This window comes from Perca fluviatilis, chromosome 16 (assembly GCF_010015445.1).
Source record: "Perca fluviatilis chromosome 16, GENO_Pfluv_1.0, whole genome shotgun sequence".
Classification (NCBI taxonomy): Eukaryota; Metazoa; Chordata; class Actinopteri; order Perciformes; family Percidae; genus Perca; species Perca fluviatilis.
Window position 1 is genome coordinate 27,423,732 of NC_053127.1, and position 13,802 is coordinate 27,437,533.

General features: G+C 40.5%; 1 protein-coding gene across 7 annotated transcripts in view; it reads right to left on the reverse strand.

Moving 5' to 3' along the window:
• Nucleotides 1-13,802, reverse strand: part of specc1 (sperm antigen with calponin homology and coiled-coil domains 1) — a 90,158-nt gene that overhangs the window by 16,887 nt on the left and 59,469 nt on the right. For all 7 annotated transcript variants that reach the window (XM_039776806.1, XM_039776807.1, XM_039776810.1 and 4 more), the window contains one exon: nucleotides 10,961-11,063. In XM_039776806.1, the coding sequence (XP_039632740.1) occupies nucleotides 10,961-11,063 (103 nt within the window). The remainder of the gene's footprint in view (nucleotides 1-10,960; nucleotides 11,064-13,802) is intronic.

Genomic DNA, 13,802 nt, shown 5'->3' on the forward strand with positions numbered 1-13,802 from the left:
GAATGTAATTAACTATGCGAGAGGAAAGAACAACAGCAGAACTCTGAGTCCTGAGGACAAGAATTAAAAGTCACAGCTCTAAGTCACTGCAGTAATGAAAATCCCCTGAGCTCCTACGAACTGATGACAGATTTGTTATTTCTAATTGCCTTCACTTGTCTGCTTTGGCGTTATGGATGCCAGTTACCTCATCTTAAAACAAGGTGAGAGGCAAGTCCGGCCTCAAGAGGAAAAAGTGGCATGCTGGTTTATTGTTGTGAAGCTGACAGTCACACTGAGGCAACCTGGTGATCTATAGTCACTACTGGTCACTATGGAAATGTGCCTTCAGCTAAATGTGATTCCTCTCTTATTTTTATCTACTTTTTATCCATGTAGTGTGAATGTCAATTTACCACTTTGGTCCAGACTGAAGTATCTCAGCAAATATGTAATGGATTGCCATGAAAATCTGTACAGACAATATGACTTTTCCTTTAGCATCACCAGACATAAGTTTTTAGTACAATATCTCAACAGCTGCAGGATAGATTGCTATTAATTTTTGGTACATTCAAGTTCCCCAAATTACTGTAAGAACCCCTGACTTTTCATCTAACGCCACCAGCAGGTCAAAATTTCAATTTGTTCGCCTGATGCTCCAATCATACTCAGCTGTAAAGTTTGGTGCTAATCAGCAAATGCTAACATTATAAACTAATATGGTGAATTAAACGTGCTGAACATGAGCATGTTTGTTTAGCCACAGCTGATGTCATGTTAAATGTTATGAAAGGACATGTTTTGTTTGTTATGTCCTGTATGTGCCTTAAATCTGATTTGTTGAAATGCTCAATAAAATAGGAGTTAGAAAAGTGCAGCCAATTATTGTTGTCCAACTCGAGTCATCAGGGAAAGCCACAGACCATTTGTGACCACAATGGGACCTGAAGGAGCAGCTGCTTCATCTGACTGAAGCTAAACAGGATGCATAGTCCTGGGCTCAGGCTTTGTTCACGTTCACTATTATTTGTCATGAAATACAGTCTGTGTGTGATCAACAATCACCCAATCAGTCACATTAACTTATGACGATAAGGGAAACAATCAAACATATTTTCAAAAAACTCCCATCATTATATACTTTAATAACCACTTTGACACTTCTCAGCATGTGCTATGAATTAACAGCAACGTTTTACATCACTCCTTACGAGTGATCTCTAATCTGCAGATAACAGATCATTTTGCCATCTTATGCTTCAATGGTATAACAGAGGCTGAAGAGTCTTTGGATGCACAAGCCTCCTCTCCATCCGTCACTGCCTCTCCATTATGTCTGGAGGGCAGACCTGTTCAGTCATGTCAGCCCACATTCTTCTCATAACTCCCCCCCATCTCTCTCTTAGCTGGCCACTATTAGCACTGTGTGATGTATTTGCAGACACACACACACACACACACACACACACACACACACACACACACACACACACACACACACACACACACACACACACACACACACACACACACACACACACACACACACACACACACACACACACACACACACACACACACACACAGAGGGAGTGATCGGGGGTTAATCGGACCCCAGAGACTCCGAGACCAAGATAGACAATGACAAATAAAATGATAAGAGAGATTGCAGAGTGCAGTTTGTATATGCGTGTGTGGCAGTGAGTGTCTGGTTGATCAGAGGAAAACACATGTCCTAATCCAGGCCAGCGTCCGGATAGGTTAGTTCAAGTTCTGGGTGGGAGTGGGAGAGAAAAGGGGTTTGGGATACGCTTAGGGTAGAAAGAGAGGGAGAGGCATGAATGCTAAAACAGCAGCGGACAACAACAGCTCTCTGGGAGCCGGCTCAGAAAAGCAAACACAGGCAGGAAGCGTCTCGCTCGGCACAAAAGGAAGAGCTGTCGCTTTTTTTTTTTTTTTTGGGGCTTTTTTTTTTTTAGGCCTTTATTTATATAGGACAGCTGGAGACATGAAAGGGGAGAGAGAGGGGGAATGACATGCAGCAAAGGGTCGCCGGGCAGAGTCGAAACCGCAGCCACTAGATTGAGGAGTAAACCTCTATATATGGGCGCCCGCTCTACAAGGTGAACTACCCAGGCGCCCAGAGCAGAGTGTGTGTGATAGAAGTTAAGTGTGTGCCCTCTGCTTTTACATGTAAATGCAACTGGACTGGTGTCACATCCAGTAACATGGAGTAAAGCCCCTCTGCTGTCATGCTTCCATGACACTTGACACCCAGATGTCCATTATTGCAATATTGAGATCTCACTCACAGATCAAGAAGGCAAAAACACCACAGCACAGCGCAACATGCAGCGAGCACGCACGGAGAGATGGAGGATAAGACACACACAGACACACAGACACACAGACACACAGACACACACACACACACACACACACACAGACACACACACACACAGACACACAGACACACAGACACACACACACACACACACAGACACACACACACACACACACACACACACACACACACACACACACACACACACACACACACACACACACACACACACACACACACACACACACACACACACACAGTTTGTTAAAAAGCCATCAGTCTAAAGGGTGAAAGCAGGAGACATCAAGCCTGAGAGAGTCATCTAGCTGATGAGCTGGTCTCAGTATATTTCCTGTCACAGAATCTCTCTACCTCACCTCAACTGAATGAGGCAACAAGAAGACAAACGACTGAGCGTGAAATGTGAGAAAGAAACAAAAATGAAAGAAAGAAGAAGAGGAGACGGCAACAAAAATGAGAAAAGCTAGTTTGAAATGGAGGAACAAAGAGAGAGACAGAGAGGGGAGAGAGGGGGAGAAGGCCCTAATGTATCACGCAATGAATCACAGTCATGAGCAATGACAGGATGAAAACCCAGACAGGCGGGACCACGGAGATAAAGACAGGACAGCAGGGACGGTCACAGAGCTGGTGGAGATGAAGAGTGCTGCTCTTCAACCTCAACACACAATTTAATGGACCTATTCTGCACACAGGACTGGGGGGGAGGGGCATGGGTCAAAGAGGGCACAAGAGAACACAGGTCAACTGTACTAATGCGTCATGATAGATCTGTCTTTGACTGCAAATGTTCACCTATCTGATAATAACATTAGAAATTGCTGGTATTACAGTTTTTTCCGATTGCTAAACGACAGTGGGCACAACTGGAGTCACGTGTGCAGAACTCTAACTACAGTCTGCACTACCACCAGTCACCTGAGCTAAACAGTTCACATCACCTGCAAAACTCATTCAAAGCAACACAACTCTTCACACACGTCTCAAAACAGGCTCAGTGCAGCCAAACACTATGCACAGGCCTCACTGAGATAACACACACTGTCACTCAGAACACACGGAGAGTAAAAACACTAGCATCAAACACCAATACAGAGATTACAAACTTTCTCATCTTTACAGTTTGAACAATTTGAGTGACTTGACACTACTCAACAGTGTTTTTAAGGAAAAAATATAGATTGAATAGCATACCAGTTTATACATAAGGTAAACAAGAAGGAATGAAAATCAGCAGTTTTCTTCAATAAAGTATTTTGTCTCTAGTAATTTATGGAATTACTGGGGGAAAAAAAACTAAAGGTACATACGTAACAGTACTAAAGAATAGTGTGACTAATCCTGCCTCTCTCCAGCATCATGTGGCAAGTTTTCTTCATCACATTGGATGTCTGCATCATCTCTAAATACAAATGAATGTGGTGTTTCTATTGCTTTCACCTCCATTACTTTCTGAAAAACAGTAAGAACGCAGTTTTACTATTGTAAAGATATAGTATTTTTCACTTTTTTTGTATAGCTGTGTATATATCCTCAGACATCTTCCCTGGACATATTGGTATCTTTGCTCTTTTACCTTTTTCTCTCAAACAGTACAGTGTATAATTATTTCATTCTTATTTGGTGTTTGTATTACAAAAAAGGCTTTCTGAGCTTTCTCTACTATATATAAATACCGTATATGTTCACTAACTAGTCTAAAACAAACACCTGCTTAGGCTTTCAGCTAAAATTGCAATCAGCAGTGTTTGATAGGCACCAGACTGAAATCTATTCTGTTTTGAATGTGTGGTTAACAGTGTTGACAGCAGTGTGTTAGCATTTGAACAAAGTGCTGTAAATCTACAGTGTTGTGCACGTTGTGCACAACACTGTTGTCTACGTGTGTAGAGTTTTGAAAACTGTGTTCAAGCAATGAAAAACGAACTAGAGTTTGGTCCACATGAACTGCTGCTGTGCAGACTGTAGTTAGAGTTTTGCACATGTGACTCCAGTTGTGCCCAGAGTTGTCTAGCAATCGAAAAAAACTGTAATATTAAGATTATATAAAAGAGATTTACTCCTTTATAATCCCTTAACTGAGCAAGGCTAAACATATCATTGACCTTTCTCTGTACTGGATATCTATAGTATATTCTCATCTGATTCAAAGTATTTCACAGATCAGACATAACCACTTACCAGATGTCAAGGGTTACTCAATGGGGTAATTCTCACTGAAGCTCAGACTTCTAGTGGCCCTTAAGTCTCAAGCATGTTTCTGTTCAAATTTGACCCAGATTTTAAGATTTTTTTGGGGGGCTTTTCCCTTTATTTTTGAAAGTGGATAGACACGAAAGGGGGCGAGAGATGGGGAATGACACACAGCAAAGGGCAGCAGGTCGGATTCGAACCCTGCGCCACTGCAGGACTCAGCCAACGTGGGGTGAACGCTCTTACTGGGTGAGCTAGAGGTCGCCCCCAAATTTGATCCAGATATTGTTTAGCAGTTACGATTATTGATGATTTGAAGAATAAAAAAAAAAAGATACAGCCCCTTTATTCAGCCATTCTAGTCATTTCCAACTGCAGTGAGCCGTCAACAGTAAACTGTTATTTTACACCGATGATGTCACTCACAGCACTATTACTGTTCATCCTACATTATTAGAACTTACAGTGATGGTTACTCTTTGAAATGCGACCCTCTTGCCCTCCTCGATGTCTGACCTCCATTCCACACTCGCCTGGGGGTCCATTTCTGTCCCTTTAATGGCTTTGTGTGCGTGTGTGTGTGAGTGTGTGAGTTTCCCAGACGTGGCCGGATGCGCTGTGCTCTGTCAGGCCCAGCTGACCCTAATGTTCAGAGCCTTTGCTCATTGTTCCCATCTTGAACAAACAGCTTATTTATTTTTGTATGGCTTCTATGGTTAATTGAGAAAAAAAAAAAGTTTAAAAAGTGTCTGGAGCTGTCCTAAATTAAGACATGAAAGAAGCTGATAAATATACAGTAGGAGGCGTTTTCCAACAGACGAGACGTTCAGGAAAGCCTTTTTACTGAACGCCAAAAATGGCCACTTTTGTGAAACTTGAACCATAACAATGAGACATTTTGTTTCTAAATGCAAGATGACAAATGTGACAAGAGTCAGAAAAAGTTACACACACATAGAAGTCACAATGCATCCAGTTACAGGCAGAGTGTGGCCGTACAGCAAAGTGCTCATTTGAGTCAGATTTTGCAAACTGCCTTGAAAACCAGTGAAACCAAAGTTGTACAAAAGCGGTCTTTTGTTTCAAGTCTGTGTCCAGTCCAACACTGAAGTGAATACCAATTTCCTGTGAGAGGCCCATTCAGTCTCTCCCACAGGGCAGTCAATTCAGAGCGAGCTTAAGGTCTTCACTGATCGATCTGTGATCTTCCCAGAATCTGACATTTGAGGTGTCGGAGCCTGTCTGGGCTCACATCTCATCCTCCGCTGAGAGAACACAGGGCAGGTATTCAACTGCTCTAAGGAGGTCTGCATTACTGGGGTATGGGGGCAGCTGGTGGATACACACACCACATTCTCCCTCAGGGGTTCAAGGGCTCTTCCCCATGATTATAGCACAGCCATCCTGCTCTTGAATGTGTCTTTATATGCATTTCCTATGTTATCCCTTTTGTCTCTAACCGTGTTAGCTGTCACAGTCTGTCCAGAGACAAGATCCATATGGCAGACTACGTTCACACCAACACCAACACACACACACACACACACACACACACACACACACACACACACACACACACACACACACACACACACACACACACACACACACACACACACACACACACACAGCTTGACTGGATGCATGATTTTAAGCACGTAGGCCATGGTTACTGCTTTCATTATGTTATTTTTCCTTTGTCAACTATATGCAATGATTACAATTACTCATCCCTTTATTGATCACAGTAAGTGTGACATCAGGCTTTGTGTCCAGCTATAATTAACAGATTTACTGTGCCCTCGGCAGCTATTTGCACGTAAATATCAAATAACCTCCCGGCATGCTTACAAAAGCTCCCGTTTTCTGTTTCACTTTAATTAGGCTGCTGTTTGACCAAAAGGTCCGCCAACAATGGGACTGTAATGACAACTGGCACGGGGCTGATGGGCTTTAACTCCTTCTAACACGGCAGCTTTTCTGGCTCCGCGCTGGCAGATGAGCATGATATAACAGCTTGTTGTGAAAGCGAACCGAGATGGTCAAAGCTGCCTCAAAGCTGCCTCTTCAAAGTGACCATTAATTATGTAGGCTGAAAAGGCCAAGCATAAATTACAACGAGGTGACTCTATACTAAAGAGCCAATTACTGTTGAATTATTACCTTTTTGACCTTAGTCCACAGCAGAGAAGAGAGTGACTGCAAAATGCATGTGGATGTATTGATAAAACCTAACCTCACTAACCTTTATCAGAGCAGAACACGAGCATGACGGGGAAAACGAAAGACAAAGCAGGCAACCTGGATATGGTTGTATTTCAGGTAATTGTTGTAGTCTCTGTCTTGGAGCTACAAACGGTGTGACGCATCAGTCAGTCTCTGGGCATTAGGCATGTAATTAGTGGTTTCCATGTAAGCCTCATAACATTGTGAGAGCCTGACCTTTCAACAGACATATGAAGTGCAACCCATCCTCTGACAGTAACCTTTTACCTCAGCTCGCCATGAGACTCAACCGTGGGCCTGTGGTCATACAGTACAGGCCAAAAGTTTGGACACACCTTCTCATTCAATGCGTTTCCTTTTTATTTTCATGACTATTTACATTGTAGATTCTCACTGAAGGCATCAAAATTATGAATGAACACATATGGAATTATGTACTTCACAAAAAAGTGTGAAATAACTGAAAACATGTATTATATTTTAGATTCTTCAAAGTAGCCCCCCTTTGCTTTTTTATTAATAAGGGAAAAAAATCCACTAATTAACCCTGACAAAGCACACCTGTGAAGTGAAAACCATTTCAGGTGACTACCTCATGAAGCTCATTGAGAGAACACCAAGGGTTTGCAGAGTTATCAAAAAAAGCAAAGGGTGGCTACTTTGAGGAATCTAAAATATAAGACATGTTTTCAGTTATTTCACACTTTTTTGTTAAGTACATAATTCCATATGTGTTCATTTATAGTTTTGATGCCTTCAGTGAGAATCTACAATGTAAATAGTCATGAAAATAAAGAAACACATTGAATGAGAAGGTGTGTCCAAACTTTTGGCCTGTACTGTATATGTTCTGGTGAAGAGCACTCAACTGGGCTCTGCTTACTGTAACTGATGCACAAACACTATCACACATGCAGACAGATCATTAAGTATTCTAGAGAATACCAATCCCTGTGGAAGGTAGTGGAAATGACCAGAAAAAGCTAAAATCCCAAGAGATAAACAACAGCCGCTCCAGTACTTATCTCTGCTGAGAAACTGAACTTAAACACCAAATGTACAGACTTTCGGGGAAATTGTTCTGAATCTGTTTCATGACCTTTTGCTCTATCTGCATCTCAGATGCTTCAATGTATGAATAATTCTTTGCTCTGCTTCTCTTGATCTCCCCCTTTGTGTTGGATGCCCATGAACAGCCACATAGTGTACTGCACCTCACATTCTGTACAGTATATTCAGTGTATTACATAATGTTAAGAAGTTCCATGGAAACCTGGTCTGGTGGACAGATATAAAAACACTGTTATTCCCTTTAGATTTACAAAACGTGTTTTCTAAACATGTTTGTGAAAAACTGCCAAAGGTTCGCTCGAAACAGACATTCATCAGATCATGATCAAATGCTCTTAAAGCAATACGATATAGGGCAGTCACACTTGTTCTAAAAATAGACATTTTTAAGGTTAACTGCCTAATAGTCTGTAAATGAATCCAACTAAGGCATATGGCACACATGGAGAAAATGCACAAACACGAAACTGGAGTTAAGAGCAGTTACTCTGGGAAAGGGACTAATTATGCAACAGACTGAAACTCTCCTAGTAGCCAAATCGTCTTACTGCATTCCTGATACTTGCAAATAAGCACACTGTGTTGCTAAGCCCTTTGTGGGAAGGGATCATAGGTTCCATACTTAAATGGGAATGAGGCTCCATTAGGGGTTTCATGTCGCAGGAACTAACAACACTAACACACAAACTAACCGGTAGAGGCAGCGGTAGACCCATGTTCTGCAATTTAAAATTACTGTTTTTTTTAAAAAAGGACTCTGGTGGCTTTAAAGAGATCATAGATGGATATAACGGCTTTAGTTCCCCTGTCGTAAATGGCTTTCTGGCGGCAAGGGTAAAGAGGTGAAAATGTTCTAAACATAGTGTACACTGAAACTGAGGTTGATGTTTTATGTGGTCCATTTTTAGGTGGCTAAAATACATTTTGCTGCACCCCTATCTTTTTGCTGCTCTCCCTGTCCACAGCAGTACATTATTTAGCTGCCATGTCAGGACTCCTGTCTGCTTCTCCAAACTGGGGGCGTGCTGACCACCATCTACTGTAGCTAATACACCCCCACTTCAAAAGATCTGAACTATCTCTTTAACTGCTTTAATTACTTTGCAGAGTACGATTTAACTTAGAAAACATATGATGAACATATGATACAGGTTTGTAGAGTAAACTATACCCAACAAGTCAAGTAGTTAAAATAAGCTCCACCTTAACAGCTGCAATACTATAAATCAATAATAACATTGATTGATTAATCGATCAATAGAAAATGATTGTCAACCATTTAGTTAATCAGTTAATCATTTGACTCATTAAGCATCTCCTTTGGCTCCAGCTTCTCTTTAAAATATAATAACATATCGTAAAGGGCTGATTCTGGACAGTGTATACTTTTACCTTTGATACATTTTTCAGTAAGGGATCTGAGTACTTTACGTTACAATGTATACTCATTTAATTAAGATTCTTGTGGTCTCTCTGCCAGGACTTTTACGGGTTTTTTCCCAAATCACGGAAGTGACGTCGATGCGGCGTTAGCGGTAGCAGCAGAGAGCAGAAGCCATCAGGCCAGTGTTATTTAAATAAACTCCTGGTGTACTTACAAACTTTCCAATGCCTCGATTTATGAGTACATAACCTATTTGTACTAGTGTAGAAGTTTGGTACCATTCTGGACATTATTAGTGTGGTATTTTATGCGATACACCTTTGGTTCCATTAGCGCCTGCACTAAGCCATTCGGCTGATAGCGCTAACTTGCCCAATGTTCGAACAAAGGAAGAAAAAACTTCCGGGGGGGGGGGGGTTTGGCTCGAGGTCGTGGTGCAAAGGACCCTAGGGTGAAATTACTCCGAACCATCCCTTTAAGTAAAACATTCTTCATAAGCACCCGGCTGGTGGTGGAAATGGGTACTAATCCAATGACCTTCCATTACATGCCAGTGTCGCTAAGCTCCTGCTGCTCAAAGATCCATGCCAAACAAAGTGTAGATCGAACCAATGTGAGCCATGGCAGTCTGTACACAGGTCCAGCATCTTATCATGTAGATTACCAGACTGTCTGTTGGTCAGCAGCAGTTTTATCTCATCTGGTCGGATATTTCCATCACAGAGGATCTGCTGTGTGTGTATGTATTACCAACACACGGCTAACCTCAGAGGACGTGAGGGTGACTCAAAGTTCACCGAGCAGCATTGTGCTTGAGAAATAGGAACTATTGATCTGACAACTCATCCAATTATTCAGACCATTTACCACCGAGAAAGCTTGGTCTATTTTTAGCAGTTATCACCTGTGCCTTTTCATACTTGGTCAAGCCAAGAGCTACATGTAGATGCTGTTAGACTTGACAGAAGCAGAGACAGTGTATGTGTATGCAGAGAGTATGTTTATAACTGAGATTAATCTTCTATCAGAATGCTGAGAGGGCTGAAATGACTCCTCTTCCTCCTAAACTAGAGTTTGCAGGTTGGGACCAGTCTGACTGGTGGCAAGAGTTTAAGCATTAGCCAGTTGGCATGCTGGCACACAAACATAAATGATTACAAATCTTTAATCCCACTGGGTTTAATGGGTTCCTTAAACTGGGTATTAGGGGAGCAGCTAAACCAGGTGATTGCCAGCACTTGGCTCCATGGACACAGGGAACACAGATGGGGACACAACACAATAACAATGCATAAACAAATGGACATGCATAAAAAAGAGCAGGGCGGCTATATAAATACACACATGTATAAATCCAGTGTGTCTGTAACACTGAGTGCTTTGCATCATTGTTTCCATTACCTCCGTGCCACAGTGACTTCATATCACCAGTGAGATGACAGGTGGGTGAATGGTGTGTCTGCAAACACAGTAATGTGCCACTACAGTCCAACACCTCAGTGATGGCTGAAAAAAAATAATGAAATAACTACAGAACCCGAGGGCATAGGCAGACCAATGCTGCATCGATGCAATATAAAGGGAGGGAGTGGGGGTTGTCTTCTCACTTTTAAATGAAAACCTGAAGAGTATGAGACTAAAATAATACCGCCGCAAAAAAGATGCAGAGAAAAGCAGGGTGTGAAATTGAATGGAGCCCGCCTTGTATTTGAGAGAGGTCTCTGGCCTGTGATCCCTACCGGATAGCCTTCTGTTTTCTTCTGGCACCACTTCAGTAGAGCGTTTCTCTTAGATCCTCCATACTCCCGCGCCAGTGCAGCCAAAGGGTCCGTTCTTTCCACACTGTCACCAGGGAAACATGAACCGCAATCACAGACAGAGAGAGAGAGAGAGAGAGAGAGAGAGAGAGAGAGACGGTTACAGTATGTAATTTGGAGTAGGATAAGATGGTGTTTGATTGGTGTTTATTATCTTCACCACACTCAAACTTTAATGCACATGAAACATGAAGTAAGCTTCATAAATACCATAATTATGCAAGTTCTGTATGTCTCATAGTATAAGAATGTGTTCAATTAAGTAAGCATTTTTCCAGACGACTATCTGCAGTGGTGGAGGAAGTATTCAGATCCTTGACTTAAGTAAAAGTACTAATACAGCACTGTATAAATACTGTATTAGAAGTAAAAGGAAGTCAAATTATGAAAGTATAATCAGAAAAATGTAAATAAAAGTAGAGTATACTCAATGCAGAAAAATGTCGCCTGTGACTGTTACATATTATATAATTACAATTTGTATTACACATGCATTAATGTAACAGCACCATTTTACTTCTGTAGTTGAGGTTGAACTATTTTGTATAAGACTAGAACTAATCTGCAGATCATTTTCTCAATTAATCGACTGATTGTTTGTAAAAATTCTGAAAATAGTTAGAAATGCCGTCACTATTACCCAGAGCCCAAAGTGACACCTTCACAACAGTCTAAACCTCAACATGATTAGTAAATACATTACAATTATTAACATTATTAAAAGGAAAAACAGCTAATACATGAAATGTTTCAACCATCAAAACAGTTGCCAATTCACTTTCTGTCAATCGACTAATTGATTCATCAATTAATCGTTTCAGCTGTACTTATATATACTGTTGAGTAGTTTATTACATAAAAATCTATTTTAAGTTATATTATTAAGTTATCCATTTATAGAATTATTGGTAACACTTGACAATGGTACATGAATTATCATGAATCCATGCATGACTTCATGCATGAAAAAGCATGAATTCCTTCATGTAGTACTTCATGAACTATCAGTAATGTACAAGGATTAATAGTATCTCATGCATGACTTAATGCAGGAACAATACATTCATTAATGCATCAATTAAGGCATTTGAATCCTCATGATTTCTGATTTATTAATGATGTCCATATCTTCTTCATAGGTAAATCTGTAGTTAAAATGACAGGCTAAACAAACTGAATTGTAGTGTTGTAATCATGATTAACTAAACATTACTTCTTCATTACCTCATCATGTTTGTGGCCCTTTAAATAAAGTGCTGACCTGTTCCATCTTTAACATTGATAAATAAAATATGATTAATGGTGGTATATGCAGCAATCATCTTTGTGACCCCCCCCCCCCAAATAAAAATAATTGTTAAAAAGACATTTCTGGTGTTCAGACACTTAGAAGTCAGTAAAAAGTAAAATTCATAAATATCCTACTTGGGTGAGAACTGTTCTCAGGCATTACTGTTGAAGTGCCTTATGTTGTTGTGAATAAAGCAACTACAAAAATCAATCTGCAGTATACTGTATTTTGTGTACATCGAGTGGCCTCAGTATCATTTTGTCAACCCACTCCTTTAATTCTTCATACATTAAATTTCATGCCACCTTTAATCATATCTTATTTATCAATGTTAAAGATGGACCAGGTCAGCACAAACATGATTTTCACTTCTTTAATTCTTCATACATAAAATTTCATGCCACCATTAATCATATCTTATTTATCAATGTTAAAGATGGACCAGGTCAGCACTTTATTTAAAGGACCACAAACATGATGAAGTACTGATGAAGTAATTTTTTTAGTTTACAATGATTACAACACTACAATTCTTCAGAATATATGTACACTGCTGTGACTGGTCAGTTTTTTTGAAAAATACATGAACAGCATTAATAAATCAGAAATCATGAGGATTCAAATACCTTCATTGATGCATTAATGAACGTATTGTTCTTGCATGAAGTCATGCATGAGATACTATTAATCTTTGTACATTACTGATAGTTCATGAAGTACTACATGAATGAATTCATGATTTTATTCATGCATGAAATCAGGATAATTCATGTACCATTTGTATTAAGTGTTACCCAATTCTTTGATACTCCGGAAACTTTCCTACATAATCTAATTTCCAAATGAAAACTAGGATTTCCATCAGCAAAAACTCTTTTGATTGATCGAAGCGTCTTTGCAGGTCAGTGTATTTGTGTTCAGAGTCCAGAGCAGGCTCATGATTACTTTGGAGTGAAGCCAACTATTTACAAAACAGCTCAGAGTGTTATTTTTTGTTTGAAGTGATGGAGCTGCTCCCCCCGCGACCCGATACCGGATAAGCGGACGAAGATGGATGGATGGTGTTGGATGTAAAGCTTTAGCACAGGCTTTTTATTGGCATCCCTCCCTAATTGTTTCCATTCTATCTCCCACATATTTATATACAGTATACTGATTAACTATTATAAGACATAGAAATTACAAAGGGGTACAACCGATTGGTAAAATGCCTATGTGCAGTATTATTCAGAGGGTCTGCTCCCTGGGGTTTGCGCTGGAGCCGAGGCCATGGGAAGACCATGAGACACGGCCGTTGCTCTGAGTATGGTAAACATTTCACACGTCACAGCAGCTCTGCTGTTAAACTCATTAGTTCTTGGTTTGAGGCCCTGCAAGGCCAGAAGCAAATATTGCAGAGAAATATTGCAGGGGGCGGAGAGTGCATGCATGCATTCATCATCCTCCGCAGTGAAAGAGCAGCTATATCATAAC